The sequence below is a fragment of the Gallus gallus genome, chromosome 19, assembly GCF_016699485.2.
Source record: "Gallus gallus isolate bGalGal1 chromosome 19, bGalGal1.mat.broiler.GRCg7b, whole genome shotgun sequence".
Classification (NCBI taxonomy): Eukaryota; Metazoa; Chordata; class Aves; order Galliformes; family Phasianidae; genus Gallus; species Gallus gallus.
Window position 1 is genome coordinate 106,753 of NC_052550.1, and position 15,170 is coordinate 121,922.

Genomic DNA, 15,170 nt, shown 5'->3' on the forward strand with positions numbered 1-15,170 from the left:
AGCACTGTCATCCCCTTGGGGATGCCCAGCCCTCTGGAACCACCATGGCACAGGCGAGCCTGCTGCCACCCCGTAGCTGCAGTTGGATTCCCCACCGCAGCCGTGTGCCACATCACACAGAGCCCCTAAGCATGGCAAAACTGCAGCGTTTTCAAAGGAGCTTCTGTCTGGAGACAATGCCACCACGAGGCCAAAGTCCCCACAGGCCAGGTGCCACGGACACCGCTGGGACACTGAGTGGTCGGTGGCAGCATCAGTAGCTCAAGGGGACGCAGCCCTGGTGACACGGTCACAAGAATGCTGTCAGTGACAACCACAACCCTCAAGTCCGGTGGGATCCAAAGGGAGAATGAAGCCATATAAAGGCTGGACCGTCTTGCAGCAAGGGTGGAGACCTCACCTACGAGTGGATGCACTGCATAGGAGCTCCCAGCTGCCAGGAACAGGCTCTCCAGAACCTCACTGCAACTGGGGCTCCCCAGCGACCACAGATCTGGGCGATGGTAAAGTGTGAGGGCAACTGGTAATGTATATTCCTTAATTACTGTACTTACCTTACACAGTAACTGTTAGTTGCATTGTCTTGTTCTGTGTTATTCTTGCTGTATCGTTTCGCTTATTATCGCATTCCTTAAACTTAAGATGCACTTCTTTGAATGCTGCCTGCAACTTTGTGCTGACGCTGTCCACTGGCAAAACACCAGCAAAGCCGCCCCTCACCCCGCTCCCAGCCGCTGCAGCCATGAGAGCTTCCTGTGACACGCCTGGCAGCGGCATTCGGGCCTCATCATCCTCCTCCTCAATCGCCAATGTGCACCCCCGGAACCTTCAGCGCCCCTGTGGAGCATTACACTGAGAGATTCTGCTATAAAGAAGTGAATCAGCTTCCCTGCATTGCCCGAAACACCTGAACTGAATAGCAGAGGGATGTTCCTATTTGGTTAAACCAAACACAACGCCACGTACACGGCAGAAGGGGCAGAAGGGATTCTAGTAGTGTGCACAAGCAATACACTGCAGAGAAATGAACTACTGCTTACCCACTGCCTGGCGGCACACGGGGCTCAGACAGAATGGAAATGGATTTGGGTGATGAATATGGTTAGCTATTAGCTGCCAGGTAGCTGTGATTCATACCAGCTGCAACTGAATCACGCTGACAGCTGGAAAAGGACGTTTGAATATTAACAGCGTTGTCAGTTATACAGCACTGATTTCAACTGCTTTGCTGGTTTTCTTTATTTTTTTTATTTTTTTAATTTCATTTCGTTTAATGAATGCTCACAGAATTGTAAGACACCAAATAAAATGTACTCGTAGCTTATAGGAGTAGTTCCACGTTTACAAAAGGTGTTGACATTCACTGCCCTTCACCTATGGGTTTTTGCACTGCTACAAGCTTGTGCAAGACGAACCTAGAAAGAAAGAGAAATTCATCAACAGGCAAAGAGATTATAACCCACAGCCGCTTCCGATTTCCACCTGAAGCAGAAGACACCTTTAGTTTCGATTCAGTTTTCAAAATGCTGACAACAGTTATTTTTCTACAAGTGTGAAGTTTTATCCCTCCTTCCCTTCCAGTTCATGCTGCTTCTTCACCAGTGGTAGAAGCTAAGATACAAGACTTGAAATGAGAAGCTTCTGCTACAGTTCAGTAGCTCAACAGTTACGGACAACAATTAAGGACAGAGACAAGGCTGCATTATAGCTTCAGGTCTCGAACAAAAAAAAAAAAAAAAAAAAAAAAGAAAGAAAGAGAAAAGAAAAAAAGAAAGAAAGAAAGAAACAGACTTACAGATAGCTTCTTCATAATGCCTCGTGCCTCCGGATTGAGATGAAGAAGATTCTTCTTGGTCAGATCACTTGCTGTTAAACGAATGCTCTGTAACAAGCCAAACACCAACAGATCTCAGGTTTGCCGGTTGTTTAGCAGCTAGCTAAAGCAGCAAAAATAAAACTCCATGCACATTAGGAGACCACATACGTGCCAAGAACCACATCCAGCTTGACCAGCTCATCTCATACCTGCCCTTGGTGTACCACACACTGCCGTGAGCAGAAGGTACTTTCAGCATTACTTAAAAGCCCAGCAAAGCAACAGTCTGCATTCTGCTTAGATCAGAGCCAACAGCTCCCGCTTCTGACTCATAATTTCTTCAGCGTCTTTTTAAGCAACATTTACCTCCCGATAAACTGCGGTGGCACAAGTAAGCGGGCGAGAACGAACGTACAGGAGTCCCTTGAAACTGATTAGGCCCCCACGAAGGTACAGGCTCCCCTTGCTGCACGGATTTTACAGGCTCAAGTTTGATTTTACCTCCCCTCCTCCAACAGGAACGGTAATGAAGACATCATTGCCATCAGCAAGGGGGCTGCCGTTAGCAGAGATGGTGTAAACACGTTCATTTACTGCGGGTGTGCGCAAACCCGGCGTCTTGAAAACTCTGGAAAAAGCAACAGGTAAGGAATTTTATTGCAATTGCTTAAAGCACTTGGACAAAAAGTCTTCCATTGCACGTTCAAAGCGCTGCTGGAAAATATTCTGCATATAGACAACTGAGATATAGGGAGTAAGCAGCAAGGCACTCCTCTGTGTAAGCAGTTAACAGAGAAATGCAACAGAATACAAACCTCGAATCAAACCTGGGCGTGACGATGGAGGCGCCTCCTCGAGCACAGAGATCAAGATTTCTGCCGGTAGCTGGAGTGATAAAGCTGCTTTTGCTTGATCTGCTTAAAAGGAAGCATGTAAGTAGAGCCCTGCTCTCAGAAGAATAATTTTAACAGATACGTAAGCACTGTCTTACCAAAGGCTCAGATGAGACAACCCAAGGTTCTCACAGATCGCCCTACAGCACAGCATGCCTACATCATCCAGCCTGCTAGGCCACGTGCCATCCCATTCAGCAGCTGTGTTAGCACTGCGCCTTTACTCTCTGTTTCTGAAATCCTGCCACAAAACTCATTGCCGTTACCTTTTACTCACGCGTTTCACTCTTGCTGAAGGAGCTCTTCTGCTCCTGGACACTGGTGCTTTCTTAGTGGACGTCCTCACCTGAAACACATTAGCTGCCAAGTCAGTCATTTCCTTCTCCCGTGACAGCCGAGTCCGCACTGAGCAATGCTCCCATACAAAACGCTTGGCTCAGCAGGCTCCTTCCTGCAGCGCGAGAGCCTGAAACAAGCCACTGGACAAATCTCTGAGTATTACCTCCCCCATTTGAGTATTATTCTCACATCTCTTCCCCAAAGTTCAGCTGTAGAACTTCCGGAGGATAACGGACCTCGTTAACTTCTACTCTGACTCGGACGGCTCACGTGTTTACTGTTGCCCACAGCAAAATTCATAAAATAGAAAATCAAAAAGCATTATTGGTAAATAATTTCAACGTGGCCCAGACTGTTCTGCTCTAGGGAATATCACTCCCTACATACAGCAGCACTGAATACACCCACTCAGATGAGAAGGAGGAGACTCTCATGTGCAGAAGTACAACAGGAATAAACGCAGAGGTAACTCGCAGCACAGTCACTTTGCTCGCCATAAGTAACAGCACTACCTGCCAGTGAAAGCCAGCTTCCAGCGTCACCGGAACGCTCAGGAAACAACAGCTTTTTCAAAGTCACCCTTACGGCATCCTGCACAGCTGTCCCCACCACAGGCATCAGCATCGCCTCACTACATAGTTTATATCCTGGGAACAAAAGCCATCACAAAGAGCTGCAACTCACCTTTCCGTTTCTTGGATTAGTACTTGCAGCTGCTTGCTCCAGCAGAAGCTGGCTATCGTGTTTCGCTTTCTTTGCTGGAGGAAGCAAAGGAACCTCTGCTGCTTCTTCAGTAGCTTCAATACCCTGTTTAGATTTTTCTACGAAAAGGAGGAAGCATCGTTCAAGTTGACAGAAAAAAAAAAACAACCCTACCGTGACATAACTGACCATTAGCTAAGGTAAGGAAATATACTACAAGCTTCTTTTGGCAACAGTTTGCTTCTAAAATCTGAATTCTGACGACAACAGTAAAGAGAACACGGCTGTGAATTATTCAGAATGCTTTAATTAAAGCACGTAAAAGTACTTCAGGTTGCAGGAGTAAAGGGAGAATTACGTCCCCGTCTTTAAATGTAGCAAAGGCTGTAGCTAAGAACCAAATCAGTATTCACAGAATGTTAACTACTGACCTTTTGTGACGATTTTTAAAGGAGTCTGGATAAGTTCTGCTGTTAGCTTGTTTATTTCTGTTATTCCCAAGTCTGCCTAGGATTAAGAAGTCATAATATTGTCAGGATGATCAGTAGCGTGAGTTTGCGATAAGTCAAAGTTGCAGGCAAAGTCTTTATAACCATTCACAGCAAAAATATCTTTACGTTCCTCTGTTGTACTCAAACGAGGTCCTTCCACATTACTCTGGACATAATAGATCTCGGCGCCCTTCAGCGGCAGCATGCCTTGCTGGGCAGCTGCAAGCACGCTTCACCTACTCCCTGCTGCTCCACCCCACAGCAATGCTTTAGCTTACTGAAAGGTGCATGCTCTTCCAGAGACCTAGGAGCAAACCCCCACAGCACAGGGCTCTGCAAAACAACTTCAGGGGAGCAGAGCAACCTTATAGACAGTGGGAGAGAAGGGCTGGTGCGTTAGGCAACGGTGATCTCCGCGTGTGATGATGGAGCAGCCAAGAGTGCAATCATATCGTGTTTAGGGTTTTTTTTTGTTTGTTTGTTTTGTGACCATCCCTGAAGAATGTTAAAATGCTAAGAGGATTGCAAGGGGCATACAGGCAAAGGCCGCCCAGAGCATGCCCACCCCTGGAGGCTGTACATATAGGAAAGCCCTAAAAGCACAGCTGGGACACCCGTCTGGTGGCAAGGTTTGAGCCTCAGAAGTTACTTCAAAGTCCCGAGGGTGCTAATGCTTTCATTCCCTCCACTGCCTTCTTCCCAGGGAATCTGTCAATGGGCAGAGAGATGTTTTCACGGGTTCCCTCCTCCCACCCTTCTCCTTTTCTCCCCCTCAAAGTTTCTGGAACGTTCAAACCAACAGAATCCCGTTGTTCACATTGTCCGTGAAATTAAGCAGGCCTGGCACCAGGCAAGGAGCAGCGCGAGCACGCAAGCCCTGCGGGGGACACCACAGGATCTCCTCCTGCTAAGTCTTAACGCAGCAGCTGCGTGCGTAACCCGCGCTATCGCAGCAGCGCTCCTCTCCTGCGGATACACAAAGCCTTCGGCTCGTCTCCTACACGAACACACAAGGCAAGAGGGAAAGGTTCCCATTTGTGCTGGATACCTACCGTCACCGCCTCCTCCACGACTTTCTGGCTTCCCCCTTTAGCTACAAAGAAGATATTTCCTTTGGAAGCGTCACTCCGGCACGTCGCCGGGACAGCTCCCGCAACACACGCAGGTGCGCCGTAACGCCGCCGCAGCAGCGGGCAGCGCACAGCAGGCGTTCCGGCGGCGAGCGAGCGGCCCGGGCAGAGGGGGCGGCGCACCCGCCCGCGCCCACCCGCGTCCTGCTCGCGCGAGCCCCGCGCGCCGCGTCCCACCGCTCCTCAGCGACGGCCTCCGAGCGCCGCTTCAGGGGAGCCCGCCCGCCCGCGCCCGCGCCCGCGCCCGCGCCCCCCGCCGGTACCGAAGAACTCCAGCCAGTTCATCTCGCGGAGCGCCGCGGGCAGCCGGAGGAGCTCCACGTCGTACAGGTTCTCCATCTCCTTGACCAGGCGCTCCCCGTTCGTCCGCAGCTGCTCGACCCGGCTCCTCACTGCGGGGACGGACGCGGCGTCGGACGCGGCTCGGGCCCGGGCCTCGGCGCGCCCGCCCGCGGCCTACCCTCCCGGTCGAAGTCCTTCAGGAAGGCGCTCAGCTTCCTGCCGCGCGCGCCCGCGGCCGCCTTCCTGCGGGCAGGAGCCATGAGGGCCGAGGAACGGCGCGAGCGCACCGAGCCCCGCTCCTGCTCCCGCACGGCGCCACAGCACCGCCCGCGCCGCGTTCAACCGCCGCCCGACGCGCGCCTGCTGTCCAATCAGAGCTCCGCGAGCGGCGGCGCAGCCAATCGGCACCCGGCGCGGTGTGATGACGCACGGCGCGGCGACCGCCCCCCGGGCCGCTGTGCGAGCGGCGGCGGAGCCGGGCCTGAGCGAGCTGCTGCGGCGCGGGCCGCGCTGCCCGTCGTTGGCCGACGCGCTGGAGGCCTGCGGGACGCGGAGCCTTACTACCGGCACCTGCACCGTCCCGTGGCGGGGCACTGCAGGGCTTGAGACGTGCATCGTTCTCGCTGCCCGAGCTTGATGCAGAGTACTGGCACTGGAAACCTGGCTGTGAGGAAATGGGGGGCAGGAGGAAGTTCAGGGGGGATGCCAAGCTCCTTTGGGTGTCATTCGGAGCCACTGGGTGCCTGCTCAAGTAGTTTGGTGACTCGAGATCTGCAGGGTGTCCCTGAAACCCATCGGGTGCCCCTCCAGTGCTGGTGAGCTCATTACAGAAATTAAGCTGAGAGGCAGTGCAGGCTGCAGCAACTGTGTACTGGCTGTTTGTGATCCTGAGGGCTTGGCAAAGAGCAGTCAGTCCCTCCAACTGCAGAAAAGTGCAGCTGTCCAGCTCTTTCAAAAGAATCAGGGGGAGAGGTCCCCTGGAAACTGGTCCTTAAAGAAATAGGAATCAAACAGAGCCAACAACTCTAAGGACATCTCTGGGAGAATGCAAGAACTCTGTCCCCACGAAGAGGCAGGAAGCCAGCAAGGCTGAGCAAGGAACAGCTGGTCAAAGCAAGGGAGGCGGACAAGCAGGGGGCAGGGAGGGGGGAGTGAGCACACTGAAAAGAAATGAAACAGAATGAGGTATAGTGGAGATGAATGAGGCAGAGTGGTGCGAAGTCATAGGGAATGCAATGAAATGAAATGGATGGGAGCGGAATGCGATGAAAAGAGGTGGAGTAGAGTCGAGTGAAAAAGAACAGAGTGAAAGGGAATGCAATAAAATAGGGTGGCGTGCTGCTGGAATGTACAGTTCTATAAAGGAACTCTAAATTTCCATTGCATACCTACTATCACTGCTTCTTCCAGGAGCTTCACCCAAAAACTGGCTTAAGAACATTCTCTTACCCTTGAATTAGGATCCTGATGAGTCTTCTGTGCATGTAATACTGTGAGGGTCTTCATATGTGTGTGGTCTGCATGGCCGGCCGTACCTACCCTTCAGCTGCTCCAGATGATTATTTGGGGATGACCCTACATACCCAGTACCATACATTCCAAATTGCCACAAACATCAACTAATCAGCAAACATTTCTGGCCAGACATAAACGGGCTGCTTGGTGGTTCTATGCCATGGCCATCTTCCCGCCACAAGCTGTGGTAGCCTCTGCTGGATGGCAAGGATCAGCATCAGCTAATGATACTGCAGCAGCGCTGAATTTAACACATCAAGCTAGCAGATTGATTAGCTGGAGATTACAACAAAACACAGAAAATTGTACCATTGAAGCACATGGAATTCGACATAGTGATTGCTGCCCAGGAGGGTACCGGTGCAATCATTAACAGGTACTGTTGTGTATACAGCCCTGAGGCCTTCAAAAATGGAACTCGTACGATGACACAGACGAAGACCCAAATTATTCACACTCTCACTATTATTCACCTCACAATTATTATTATTATTCACAATTATTATTATAATTCACCTCACAATTATGACACCCAAAGGAGCTTGGCATCTCCCCCTGAACTTCCTCCTGCCCCCCATTTCCTCACAGCCAGGTTTCCAGTGCCAGTACTCTGCATCAAGCTCGGGCAGCGAGAATGACGCACGTCTCAAGCCCTGCAGTGCAGCACTGTCATCCCCTTGGGGATGCCCAGCCCTCTGGAACCACCATGGCACAGGCGAGCCTGCTGCCACCCGTAGCTGCAGTTGGATTCCCCACCGCAGCCGTGTGCCACATCACACAGAGCCCCTAAGCATGGCAAAACTGCAGCGTTTTCAAAGGAGCTTCTGTCTGGAGACAATGCCACCACGAGGCCAAAGTCCCCACAGGCCAGGTGCCACGGACACCGCTGGGACACTGAGTGGTCGGTGGCAGCATCAGTAGCTCAAGGGGACGCAGCCCTGGTGACACGGTCACAAGAATGCTGTCAGTGACAACCACAACCTCAAGTCCGGTGGGATCCAAAGGGAGAATGAAGCCATATAAAGGCTGGACCGTCTTGCAGCAAGGGTGGAGACCTCACCTACGAGTGGATGCACTGCATAGGAGCTCCCAGCTGCCAGGAACAGGCTCTCCAGAACCTCACTGCAACTGGGGCTCCCCAGCGACCACAGATCTGGGCGATGGTAAAGTGTGAGGGCAACTGGTAATGTATATTCCTTAATTACTGTACTTAACCTTACACAGTAACTGTTAGGTGCATTGTCTTGTTCTGTGTTATTCTTGCTGTATCGTTTCGCTTATTATCGCATTCCTTTAAACTTAAGATGCACTTCTTTGAATGCTGCCTGCAACCTTTGTGCTGACGCTGTCCACTGGCAAAACACCAGCAAAGCCGCCCCTCACCCGCTCCCAGCCGCTGCAGCCATGAGAGCTTCCTGTGACACGCCTGGCAGCGGCATTCGGGCCTCATCATCCTCCTCCTCAATCGCCAATGTGCACCCCCGGAACCTTCAGCGCCCCTGTGGAGCATTACACTGAGAGATTCTGCTATAAAGAAGTGAATCAGCTTCCCTGCATTGCCCGAAACACCTGAACTGAATAGCAGAGGGATGTTCCTATTTGGTTAAACCAAACACAACGGCCACGTACACGGCAGAAGGGGCAGAAGGGATTCTAGTAGTGTGCACAAGCAATACACTGCAGAGAAATGAACTACTGCTTACCCACTGCCTGGCGGCACACGGGGCTCAGACAGAATGGGAAATGGATTTGGGTGATGAATATGGTTAGCTATTAGCTGCCAGGTAGCTGTGATTCATACCAGCTGCAACTGAATCACGCTGACAGCTGGAAAAGGACGTTTGAATATTAACAGCGTTGTCAGTTATACAGCACTGATTTCAACTGCTTTGCTGGTTTTCTTTATTTTTTTATTTTTTTTAATTTCATTTCGTTTAAATGAATGCTCACAGAATTGTAAGACACCAAATAAAATGTACTCGTAGCTTATAGGAGTAGTTCCACGTTTACAAAAGGTGTTGACATTCACTGCCCTTCACCTATGGGTTTTTGCACTGCTACAAGCTTGTGCAAGACGAACCTAGAAAGAAAGAGAAATTCATCAACAGGCAAAGAGATTATAACCCACAGCCGCTTCCGATTTCCACCTGAAGCAGAAGACACCTTTAGTTTCGATTCAGTTTTTCAAAATGCTGACAACAGTTATTTTTTTCTACAGTGTGAAGTTTTATCCCTCCTTCCCTTCCCAGTTCATGCTGCTTCTTCACCAGTGGTAGAAGCTAAGATACAAGACTTGAAATGAGAAGCTTCTGCTACAGCTCAGTAGCTCAACAGTTACGGACAACAATTAAGGACAGAGACAAGGCTGCATTATAGCTTCAGGTCTCGAACAAAAAAAAAAAAAAAAAAAAAAAAAAAGAAAGAAAAGAAAAGAAAAAAAGAAAGAAAGAAAGAAACAGACTTACAGATAGCTTCTTCATAATGCCTCGTGCCTCCGATTGAGATGAAGAAGATTCTTCTTGGTCAGATCACTTGCTGTTAAACGAATGCTCTGTAACAAGCCAAACACCAACAGATCTCAGGTTTGCCGGTTGTTTAGCAGCTAGAAGCAGCAAAAATAAAACTCCATGCACATTAGGAGACCACATACGTGCCAAGAACCACATCCAGCTTGACCAGCTCATCTCATACCTGCCCTTGGTGTACCAACACACTGCCGTGAGCAGAAGGTACTTTCAGCATTACTTAAAAGCCCAGCAAAGCAACAGTCTGCATTCTGCTTAGATCAGAGCCAACAGCTCCCGCTTCTGACTCATAATTTCTTCAGCGTCTTTTTAAGCAACATTTACCTCCCGATAAACTGCGGTGGCACAAGTAAGCGGGCGAGAACGAACGTACAGGAGTCCCTTGAAACTGATTAGGCCCCCACGAAGGTACAGGCTCCCCTTGCTGCACGGATTTTACAGGCTCAAGTTTGATTTTACCTCCCCTCCTCCAACAGGAACGGTAATGAAGACATCATTGCCATCAGCAAGGGGGCTGCCGTTAGCAGAGATGGTGTAAACACGTTCATTTACTGCGGGTGTGCGCAAACCCGGCGTCTTGAAAACTCTGGAAAAAGCAACAGGTAAGGAATTTTATTGCAATTGCTTAAAGCACTTGGACAAAAAGTCTTCCATTGCACGTTCAAAGCGCTGCTGGAAAATATTCTGCATATAGACAACTGAGATATAGGGAGTAAGCAGCAAGGCACTCCTCTGTGTAAGCAGTTAACAGAGAAATGCAACAGAATACAAACCTCGAATCAAACCTGGGCGTGACGATGGAGGCGCCTCCTCGAGCACAGAGATCAAGATTTCTGCCGGTAGCTGGAGTGATAAAGCTGCTTTTGCTTGATCTGCTTAAAAGGAAGCATGTAAGTAGAGCCCTGCTCTCAGAAGAAGAATATTTTAACAGATACGTAAGCACTGTCTTACCAAAGGCTCAGATGAGACAACCCAAGGTTCTCACAGATCGCCCTACAGCACAGCATGCCTACATCATCCAGCCTGCTAGGCCACGTGCCATCCCATTCAGCAGCTGTGTTAGCACTGCGCCTTTACTCTCTGTTTCTGAAATCCTGCCACAAAACTCATTGCCGTTACCTTTTACTCACGCGTTTCACTCTTGCTGAAGGAGCTCTTCTGCTCCTGGACACTGGTGCTTTCTTAGTGGACGTCCTCACCTGAAACACATTAGCTGCCAAGTCAGTCATTTCCTTCTCCCGTGACAGCCGAGTCCGCACTGAGCAAATGCTCCCATACAAAACGCTTGGCTCAGCAGGCTCCTCACCTGCAGCGGAGAGCCTGAAACAAGCCACTGGAGCGGAATCTCTGAGTATTCCTGCCCCATTTGGTATTATTCCACATCTCTTCCCAAAGAGCTGCAGAATTGCCGCTGGGGGACACAGGCAGCACGCGGGGACGCTCTTCTGTGCCCCGCCGCTATGCCCTGCCGTGTTTCCCGTCAGCCCCCTGCGCCGCTTCTTTTTAGAACACGGGGCATTATTGCCCTCGGCCCGTGGCCCAGCTGTCCTTCTCGAGGGCGTTTATCGCTGCTCAGAGCGGTTTGCGTTCTCAAAAAAGACCTACAGCTCCATCAGGGCGCGAGCTGGCCCCGGGCAAACGCGCCGCCCGCTCGTCTTGTCTGGGTGAAGTGCTGCACAAGTGGTACTCACTTGGTCCGGGAGTGACGGTGGTCTTCGTCGCGGGTCGTCCCCGGAGCTGGGCGCCCGGAGCCACGTACTTCCCGTTCCTGGTGATGGCGGGCTCCACAAAGTAGCAGGGACCTGGCCCGCAGCTCCCTGCCGCAGGCGGTTTGGTCCCTCTAAACGTGTAGGCGGGGGCACGGGCTTTGGTGGGGCTGTGGCCCACATAACCTAGGAGGAAAAGCAGAAGAGAGCACACCCCTGTGCAGCTGCACGTCTCAAGCTCCGTTGGAACAGGCGCAGTTAGGCGCCGGGCCCTGGCCCCGACATTCCCTTCCCGCGTGACTTCTTCCTCCAAGAGCCCTGGAGGCGAGCTGTGCCGGGCCTCGGAGCGCACAAGAGTCAGTCCCTGAGTGCAAACGGCTGCGCGAGTGCCTTGCAAAGTCACCGCAAAAAGACAGCGGAGTTTTGGCCAGCACGCTGCCTGTACCCGCACCACGCGTGCAGGCACTCCACAGCGAGAGCCCCCTAAGGGTCAATTGTTCTGCAAGACCCCGTAACGCCTCTCTACAGCTGCAAAGCTGAGTCTGCGCTGGCCAGAAGCGGGCCCCTTTTTCCCCGGGCCACAAGGAGCAGCGCCAGCGGCACCGGCCTTCCTCGGCCAGGCCTGGCTCGCGGCTGCGCCAGGGAGCCAGGAGGCTCTGACAGAACGGGGAAAGGCTCGGGAGCTGCTCTGCCCCGCCATGTCCCCGGTGCGCCTCACGCCCTGGGGATGGTGGCTGTACCTGTTGTCCCCGGGATGGAGTACTGGGGCCCGGGGCTGGGGAACTGGGCCGAGATGAGGCCGCGTGGGCGATGAGGTCTCCAGGTCCCCACCCAGGCTCCGTCCATGCTGGCAGGCATGTGCCTCCAAACCTAAAGGCAAGAACAGAGGAGTTACTGACGGGCTGCCCCAACAGAGGCCGCAGGTGAGCTTTGCTTCCCGCCCCCCGCGTCTCCTCTGCTCAGCCGCAAGCTGTCCGCCACGTGGCTTGCAGCTCCTGAGCCGGAAGGGCCGGCAGCAGTTTCTCCCGCTCACTGCCAGTCCTGCCAGTCTCGTGCTGCATGCCCCTCGCGCACACCGGAGCTCAGCCCGCACCCTGCAGCTGGGCTCTGCAGCCTGACGTGTGCAGGAGCTCTCCCTCACCTCTCTGAGCCTTGGAGGACGAGCGCGATGAGGCTGAGCTAGTCTGCTGCTGGGGCTGCTCTCAGGCACAGGGCACGGCGAGCGGCTGCGGGCAGCACAGCTCACAAATGAGGCGCCTGGAGCCAGCGGCCAGCTGTCCTTGGGGAGGGCCCGGCGTCGTCATGGCAATGCATTGTGACAGCACACGGGCTCCGGGTGATGTCATCTGTGCTGTGACATCTCCTGGCTGGCCTGGAGCCACGCCCGCCACGCCTTTTCGGCCTCGCACCCCAACCAGTACAAAGCCGTAGCGCACGCTGCCGACACCTGCAGATGGACTGAGCTCTCACTTCTAGCCACGTGCCGCCCGGGGCTCCTGAGGCTCGGTCAGCGTCACCTGCAAGGGAGAGATTACGTTACTTCGAACCTACTGGAACATTTCTGAGAATGACACTCTGTTCTTTGAGGCTGTGTGTATATATACATATAAAAATAAATATACGAGAGCCCTAAAAGCACAGCTGGGACACCCGTCTGGTGTTCGTATACAACGCGGCACAGTTTGAGCCTCAGAAGTTACTTCAAAGTCCCGAGGGTGCTAATGCTTTCATTCCCTCCACTGCCTTCTTCCCAGGGAATCTGTCAATGGGCAGAGAGATGTTTTCACGGGTTCCCTCCTCCCACCCTTCTCCTTTTCTCCCCCTCAAAGTTTCTGGAACGTTCAAACCAACAGAATCCCGTTGTTCACATTGTCCGTGAAATTAAGCAGGCCTGGCAAGCCAGGCAAGGAGCAGCGCGAGCACGCAAGCCCTGCGGGGGACACCACAGGATCTCCTCCTGCTAAGTCTTAACGCAGCAGCTGCGTGCGTAACCCGCGCTATCGCAGCAGCGCTCCTCTCCTGCGGATACACAAAGCCTTCGGCTCGTCTCCTACACGAACACACAAGGCAAGAGGGAAAGGTTCCCATTTGTGCTGGATACCTACCGTCACCGCCTCCTCCACGACTTTCTGGCTTCCCCCTTTAGCTACAAAGAAGATATTTCCTTTGGAAGCGTCACTCCGGCACGTCGCCGGGACAGCTCCCGCAACACACGCAGGTGCGCCGTAACGCCGCCGCAGCAGCGGGCAGCGCACAGCAGGCGTTCCGGCGGCGAGCGAGCGGCCCCGGGCAGAGGGGGCGGCGCACCCGCCCGCGCCCACCCGCGTCCTGCTCGCGCGAGCCCCGCGCGCCGCGTCCCACCGCTCCTCAGCGACGGCCTCCGAGCGCCGCTTCAGGGGAAGCCCGCCCCGCCCGCGCCCGCGCCCGCGCCCGCGCCCCCCGCCGGTACCGAAGAACTCCAGCCAGTTCATCTCGCGGAGCGCCGCGGGCAGCCGGAGGAGCTCCACGTCGTACAGGTTCTCCATCTCCTTGACCAGGCGCTCCCCGTTCGTCCGCAGCTGCTCGACCCGGCTCCTCACTGCGGGGACGGACGCGGCGTCGGACGCGGCCCGGGCCTCGGGCCTCGGCGCGCCCGCCCGCGGCCTACCCTCCCGGTCGAAGTCCTTCAGGAAGGCGCTCAGCTTCCTGCCGCGCGCGCCCGCGGCCGCCTTCCTGCGGGCAGGAGCCATGAGGGCCGAGGAACGGCGCGAGCGCACCGAGCCCCGCTCCTGCTCCCGCACGGCGCCACAGCACCGCCCGCGCCGCGTTCAACCGCCGCCCGACGCGCGCCTGCTGTCCAATCAGAGCTCCGCGAGCGGCGGCGCAGCCAATCGGCACCCGGCGCGGTGTGATGACGCACGGCGCGGCGACCGCCCCCGGGCCGCTGTGCTGCGCCTGGCCGAGGAGCGAGCGGCGGAGCCGGGCCTGAGCGAGCTGCTGCGGCGCGGGCCGCGCTGCCCGTCGTTGGCCGACGCGCTGGAGGGCCTGCGGGACGCGGAGCCTTACTACCGGCACCTGCACCGTCCCGGGGCGGGGCGGGGCGGGGCGGGGCTCCCCGGCCAGGGCTGCGGCTGCGGCTGCGGCTGCGTGCAAGGAGGAGTTTTGGGAGGCCACTCAAAGATGTCAAATCGGGGATTCCAAACACTGTGCGCTGTGCTTCTGAGCGCTGCGTTGGCTTCCATCGCCCCGGTACGCTGAAGGAATAAGCGTGGCTTACAGTGGTAGTTCCGGAGGTCCGCGTACCCAGTCTTGGTACTGGCCGAGCTCCAGTCTGAACGGAAGCCCTTCAGAGCAACGTGGCATTAGGACTCATGGCATCATAGAATGGCCTGGGTTGAAAAGGCCCACCACGATCACCTAGTTCCAACCCCCTGCTATGTGCAGGGTCGCCAACCGCCAGCCCAGGCTGCCCAGAGCCACATCCAGCCGCATCCCCTGAATGCCTCCAGGGACGGGGCATCCACAACCTCCTTGGGCACCCTGCTCCAGTGCGTCACCACCCTCGGGGTGAAAAACTTCTTCCTCCTAATATCTAACCCAAACCTCCCCTGCCTCAGTTGAAAACCATTCCCCCTTGTCCTATCGCTACCCACCCTCGTAAGCAGCCGTTCCCCGTCCTGTTTATACGCTCCCTTCAGGTACTGGAAGGCCACAGTGAGGTCCCCCCGGAGCCTTCTCTCCTGCGAGCTCAACAGGCCCAGTTCCCTCAACCTTTCTTCATAGGAGAGGTGC

At 54.3% G+C, this 15,170-nt stretch overlaps 1 protein-coding gene and 1 pseudogene across 3 annotated transcripts; both read right to left on the reverse strand.

Moving 5' to 3' along the window:
• Window positions 1-1,217: 1,217 nt before the first annotated feature.
• On the reverse strand, window positions 1,218-5,982 carry LOC107057175 (borealin-like). Of its 2 annotated transcripts, none has more exons than XM_015302196.4 (10): window positions 5,832-5,982; window positions 5,635-5,763; window positions 5,294-5,334; window positions 4,182-4,257; window positions 3,733-3,869; window positions 2,976-3,055; window positions 2,632-2,730; window positions 2,318-2,444; window positions 1,796-1,882; window positions 1,218-1,415 (listed from the first exon to the last, which is right to left on the reverse strand). In XM_015302196.4, the coding sequence occupies exons 1-10, from the start codon at window positions 5,911-5,913 to the stop codon at window positions 1,371-1,373; spliced, it is 903 nt and encodes a 300-aa protein (XP_015157682.1). In that variant the 5' UTR covers window positions 5,914-5,982; the 3' UTR covers window positions 1,218-1,370. The 2 variants fall into 2 exon arrangements, 1 of the variants encoding a protein (XP_015157682.1); XR_001471342.4 differs by having other exon boundaries at window positions 1,283-1,415; window positions 2,183-2,444.
• Window positions 5,983-9,061: 3,079 nt separating this feature from the next.
• On the reverse strand, window positions 9,062-14,197 carry LOC121107185 (annotated as a pseudogene). The gene is made up of 11 exons (XR_006931785.1): window positions 14,047-14,197; window positions 13,849-13,977; window positions 13,505-13,545; window positions 13,287-13,418; window positions 12,140-12,269; window positions 11,385-11,585; window positions 10,813-10,999; window positions 10,467-10,565; window positions 10,153-10,279; window positions 9,634-9,719; window positions 9,062-9,248 (listed from the first exon to the last, which is right to left on the reverse strand). The product of XR_006931785.1 is annotated as a borealin-like (transcript).
• Between the last annotated feature and the right edge of the window lie 973 nt (window positions 14,198-15,170).